The sequence below is a fragment of the Crocodylus porosus genome, unplaced genomic scaffold (assembly GCF_001723895.1).
Source record: "Crocodylus porosus isolate Cpor-Errol unplaced genomic scaffold, CroPor_comp1, whole genome shotgun sequence".
Lineage (NCBI taxonomy): Eukaryota > Metazoa > Chordata > Crocodylia > Crocodylidae > Crocodylus > Crocodylus porosus.
Genome location: NW_017728906.1, coordinates 8007238 through 8013237, shown reverse-complemented (window position 1 = coordinate 8013237; position 6000 = coordinate 8007238). Strand labels below are relative to the sequence as shown.

General features: G+C 40.4%; 1 protein-coding gene and 1 long non-coding RNA gene across 8 annotated transcripts in view; one reads left to right on the top strand and one right to left on the bottom strand.

The window, feature by feature from the left end:
- The window catches only part of LOC109305646, a 473981-nt gene that overhangs the window by 131403 nt on the left and 336578 nt on the right, over positions 1–6000 (top strand). The gene's annotated exons all lie outside the window — the stretch shown is intronic.
- Positions 1–6000, bottom strand: part of ABI3BP (ABI family member 3 binding protein) — a 282301-nt gene that overhangs the window by 183802 nt on the left and 92499 nt on the right. For all 7 annotated transcript variants that reach the window (XM_019528652.1, XM_019528653.1, XM_019528655.1 and 4 more), the window contains exon 6: positions 5527–5588. In XM_019528652.1, the coding sequence (XP_019384197.1) occupies positions 5527–5588 (62 nt within the window). The remainder of the gene's footprint in view (positions 1–5526; positions 5589–6000) is intronic.

The following is a 6000-nucleotide window of genomic DNA, read 5'->3' as shown; positions in this document are numbered from 1 at the left end:
CGATTTGGATACAGGCCAAATTGGGGACAGTGATCCAAATCAATTAATCGAATCACTGTCCCTGATTCGGACTGAATCCAAATTGAATAGGGCCCATTTCACACATGCCTACTAGCCAGCACATTCTCTAGCCTACAAGCTCCAATAGTGAATGTTTAAAATACTGCGGAGTCCTGGGCTGCCCTGGAGCAAATTTTTCTAAAGCTCTTTTACAAAAAGTTCTCTGCAATAGACAGTTTAGCCAATTTAATTTTAGATACTACAAAATTGACTAGATTTCTTATTTCGTTTTGGATAAAACCACTCAGATTTGTACTAGAATGATCATGACAATGTGTCCAGACCCTATTAAAAGGAACAAAAAATGTGCCAAAACTGGCTGAGTTTTAACAAAGCTTGTTCACAGATTGTCTAGATTAAAGTCAAAATGGGGACTCATAGAACTAGGCCCTGAAAAGACACACATGAAGTCATGTACTGGAAGGTATTTGCCTTTTGATGACATTAGCAGCTGGTCTTCATAGAACTTGAAGTTTGTACTCAGAGATCACTGAAACAGTGTAATTTCAAAATGATAAGTAATACATTTAAGAAAAAATGAAAAAAGGTGCAACCCTATGTTAAATTTAAAATATTCTATAAGGAGGATATTTATATACAGGAAAGTAGCCTGAGATCACCATGTAAATGTTCCACAGACCACCAAACAGCCATCACCTAGTAACAACTAAGATAATCAATTTGTGTAAAATCCCTAATGTGAATTTAGCCTTTGTTACTGCCACCTGATACCTGGCAGAAGAGTTACATTTACAACAGAAGAATTACTCTATTCATAGATGTTTGGGTCAGAAGGGACCTTAGCAGACCACCGAGTCTGACCCCTCCTGCCCTGGGCAGAAAAGAGCGCTGGGGTCAGATGACTCTAGCCAGATACATGTCTAGCCTCCTCTTAAAGACCCCAAGGTAGAGGAGAGCATCACCTCCCTTGGAAGGCCATTCCAGATTCTGGCAACCCTTACCATAGAGAAGTTCTTCCTGATAGCTAATCTAAATCTGCTCTCTATCAGTTTGTGGCCATTGTTCCTAGTTACTCCAAGGCGTGCCCTGGTAAACAGAGCGTCTCCTATTCCTTGCTGCCCTCCCCTGATGAATTTGTAGGTGGCTACAAGATCACCTCTCAACCTTCTCTTGTGGAGGCTGTAGAGATTCAGGGCCCTCAGTCTCTCCTCGTAGGCCTGTAGGCCCCTAACCACACAAGTGGCCCTCCTCTGAACCCTTTCAAGGTTATCCACATCTCTCTTGAAGTGTGGTGCCCAAAACTGGATGCAGTATTCTAACTGCGGCCAGACCAGTGCTGCATAGAGGGGAAGTATCACCCCCCTGGACCTGTTTGTCATGCACCTGCTAATGCAGTGGCTTTCCACAGTCAAAAAATGAATGAAACTAAGATCTGGGATTTTCTGAAGGGATCCTTGTATTTTGCGAAGGGTGCCTTGAGTCTAACAAAGCGTATCTTAGTATAAAAAGGTGCCATTCTAATTAAGTGCCTCATTGTTATATGTATTAAGGCCTTCCACATTTAAAACTGGCCATAAGACGCTTTACCTAAACCTCATTTGACGAGGTTTACATAAAGTGCCTCCACGGGCATTTCAAAACACATGGGGGATTACACATGTGAGGTGAAGCCATGCTAGAGTGTTCTAATTAGAACATGGAGCTGACTTGATTAATCAAGTGCCCCAACACATTCTAATTCAGACATGAACCAGCACGTGTATAGGCAGCTGATGTGCTTTTCTATTTGTGACACAACCTTTCACCCTAGTATGTGCCAAAATAAAACCTAATACTTATCTAAAGCTTTGGATCATCAAGCCATTAACTGATGCTTGTAATTTCTGTCACTAAGAGATGTAGTATCCTCATTTTCTAGACAGATAAAGCACAAAGAGGTTAGGCACCTTAGACACCTGAGTGACTGGCACATTTAAAAGAATGAGACAGATAAAGAATGAACAAAAGAGATGTGCTCAAGGTGTGCATCTACACAAGACAGTTAATGCGCATTAGCGTGTCATGGTAAAAACCGTGCTAATAGCGTACTGCGCAGTGTTATTAGGCTAATGTGTAGTAAGCGTCACAAAATAACCATGTGCCAGAGCCACTGCACAATAACTTTAGGTACTGTACATTTAGTTAGTAATTTATTAAGGAAGTACTAAACTAACTGTGCAGAAACTAAGGTGCATTAATGAATGTGTAGACATGTCCAAGCTCATACAAAGAATCAACAATATAGACAATTTCAAAAGCTGGGTCTTCTGGCTTTTGTTCATAAACCTATACATTATATCTTGCATTATACAAATGGACTATACAAACTGCTTTTCTGTTTTTGTCAAAGGAATAAAAAGATTCATACATAGCTTCTAGCAGGTGTTGTTTCCTTCTTTAAGACCTCCCTGACTCCTAAAACCACATATAATTAATATCATAATCTAAAACTGTGGGACAGCAAGACATCTTTACTCTTCTTATGGCAGTTGGATTCAGTCTCTCTGGAGAAGTTTTAAAAGAGTAGGCATGTTGTTCAGATTCATATAAGCTATAAGTCCAGCCTTTTTGGCCAGAGAGTCAAGAGGGACTCCACCTTGCATCTTGACATAATAAAACTGTTGGATTTTAGTCAGACAGAAGAAAAAGTTATTTCCTACATTGTTTTCCCCACCCATCCCCTGCCCTTTGTTTACAAAGGGAAAAAAGAATGGCTGTCCCCAGAGCTATCATTTGTTTACTGCTTTGTCATGCTGCTTGCCCCAGCCCCGTAATTTACTGGATGATCCTGCTAAAGATGACAAAAACTATTATGTCACAAGGGTGTTGACAAAGCAGCAAGACTGGATAGAAGGATAATGTCCCTGTATGTGAGGTACACCAGGACAACTTTTGAGAGCCTTCCTTTTAAGACTGGAATTAGATACATTCTGAAACCAGCCTGCTGCATGTGTGGAGCAAAATGAAACCAAACAATGGTTTGCCTAACTTGCTGTCATTCTGGCCTCACATTGATTATGTGGTTGCATCATTAAAAAGAACTCCAGCTAATGACTACTACGATGGTTTCTCACCTGTGCAAGCTGAAGTAACAAAGTCAATAGAGGAGTGAGGCAACTGACAGCTAGTCCCCAATCCTGCTTTTAAATTTTCTGCACTGAAGCAATGGCATTGATGGAGTGTATGTCAGCAGCAACCTCCCCCTGGAATAAACATGCACACAGCATAAGAGCAGTGTGGCCATTATCTAAGCCAACCTCCAGTCTTCCCCTATGCTCAGGCTGCACAAACATCTGGAAAGCCATGTTTAAAAGTCCTTTCAGAACTACTCCTGGCCTAAAAGGAATCTCCAGGGCTAGAGACAGAAGTTACACATAAACCAGTATAAGCGATTGGAAACCAAATCAAATCTGTAACATAACAGCCGTTTAGTGCACATGCATTGTTTTCAAAATGGCCAAAACCAGTAGAGATAAACCTAGATAGATGTAGTATGAGAAGTAACTGATTTAGGGTAAATCAGTTTCTTGAACTTCTGTTCCAGATCCCCTCCAGAATCAACTTAACTCTCAGTTCCTCAGCATCCCAGGATGCTTTAAAACCTCCTTGACAACCCAGCCTTTCAGGGTGGGCAGGCTAGTATTGGCTCCAGCTCAGCAGTGAGGCATGATCTAGCATCCCCTGGCTTCTGGCCTGGGCCACTGCAGGCACGTGGCTGCATTTCCAGAATCAAAAGTGAATGTCCGTTCACTTTCTTATTGATTCAATCTATGCAGCTTAGCTTAACTTGCAAAGATTGAATTGATTCAACCTTGGGCTTTTTGACTGTCTGTACTTAACCTAAGTGTCACAGAGCTGGCATAGGGGCCCAGAGTTTAGCCTGAGCAGGAGAGGAGGGAGGGATCAGGGAGTTTATAACTTCACACTGCTGATTTCTGGATGACTCTTACTGAGCCTCAGGGTGGTGATGTGTGATTTCAGAGCAGGCATAAATCTTGAAGAACAGCTAGGCTCAGTCAGGAAATGTAGAGGTAGTCTCACCTCTAGTACGGATGGTAGAATTCCTGAATACAACTTGCTTTAGATTATTGTCTCAAGATTTAATCTCCAGTGATTACCAACCATCTCCATGCTGCAAGCAAATGAGACATTATTGTTATTGCTCTGATCTTATGCAGCATGCTAGTTGCTAAGGTTAAACTGCCTGTTCATCTAAATAAATAGATTAACCTTCTCCAACATGGAAAAGGAATAACTGACTAAGGATTCCTGAAGGATTTGCAAGTCACACAGCAGTAAACAAAATCTAAGTGTGAAACAACTGTAGGACTTCATATCAGAGAAAGAGAAAACAGCATCTGAGACTGCATCCACAAAAAAACATTTAGGGCCCCTTTCCATTGTGGAGACACCATCTGATAAAATCAGAAATTATAGACAGGGAAAAGATCTGTTAGGTACAGTCCTATGGATTGTTGTCTACAATAATCACTCAGATGCCCTTTCCAGCCAGCAAAGTAATGCTGGCTTCCCCCGTTTTTCTTGGGAGATTGTTCCACAGCTTAAGGTCTCATTGATAGGATTTTTGTATTATCAATAAAAGAATGACCATTGAAAAGGTGAAAGTCTTTGAACGAAAATCACTATTAGAAGTAGCTAGAATACAAGGAGAAAATCAATACAGTCATACAGAGGACAAACTCTTGATTGTCATGAGGTAGACTGTCTAGGTGACCCTGTACTAACAGTGATACAACAAGTTAAACTCAGAACATGCTTCCTTTCAGACGTTTGTGTCTTGGCCATTTAATGTTTTTAAAAATCTGTCTAAATACATATATCTATAAACACTGCATCCAAGGCCAGATGAAGAATACATGGGGAAAAATGACTAAATGCAATTTTTAAAAATTTGTCCAGAATTTCACAAGTGCACTAATCAAACAATGTAAAGGCCTTCATATCACTATCTGTAAAGAGCTTATGGATCACCTACCTCACTCAATATGAGCTATGAGTCTTTTTTACAGTGCTGCAAATACTCACGCACAAGTAACTTCACGCAGGTGTCAATCACAGTCTCCATCACATAAAATTCCTCAAAAACACAGATTGGCTTTGCAGGTCAGCCAGCCTAGGCTCCACTGGACTAAGAGAAGGAAGCAATTCCTAATGTCTACAACCTCTTCTGACTCTATCAGTACTCTCCCTTTTAAACCAGAGTATGGCTGAAATATCTGGACATTTCTACTGTTTGCATTTACCATGCCCTCAATTATTATAGCAATGTATGCAAACAAATGTATATTTCAAGGCCATGTTTGAATCTTGGATTTGAATTTCCACGTCCAGCTTCTCTGATTTTCCTGGATTAAAAAATCTGCTGCCACTCAGCCTTTAGAGAAGTAAAACTGACAGTGCAAAATACTGGGCTAACACTGAGAATAATACATTCCTCTAACATACCTGAGTTTGACCATTAGGCACCACCTTGTAGGTATTCTGGAGTTGTCCACTTATTGCTTTACCTGATTTAACAAGAACAAGAAATAAACACACTCAATTACTACTGGCATTGGTCAGAACAAAGCAAAACAGTAATTTATAGGAAACCAGCAACCTAAGCTTCTTTCAGAATGATTTTTTGGAGGTTGTGAAGGTAACAATTGTTTACAGATTATTCTTTGTTCCAACCTACTAGAGGCTATATTTCCATGCCTTCAATAGTGCTTCAGAATAGTGCAGAGTTTCCCTATGCTTGAGAAAGGGTGTTTGTGCCCAAAAGCTTGCAAAGAACTTTTCCCCATCTATTTAGTTGGTCTAATAAAAGATATCACATCTACCCAAGAAGCCTTGCCTGCCTATCTCCTTAGACAAACATAGCTACAACCAACAATCCTTCAGTAGTGCTTAACATTCATTTAGAACAACTCTTGTGTT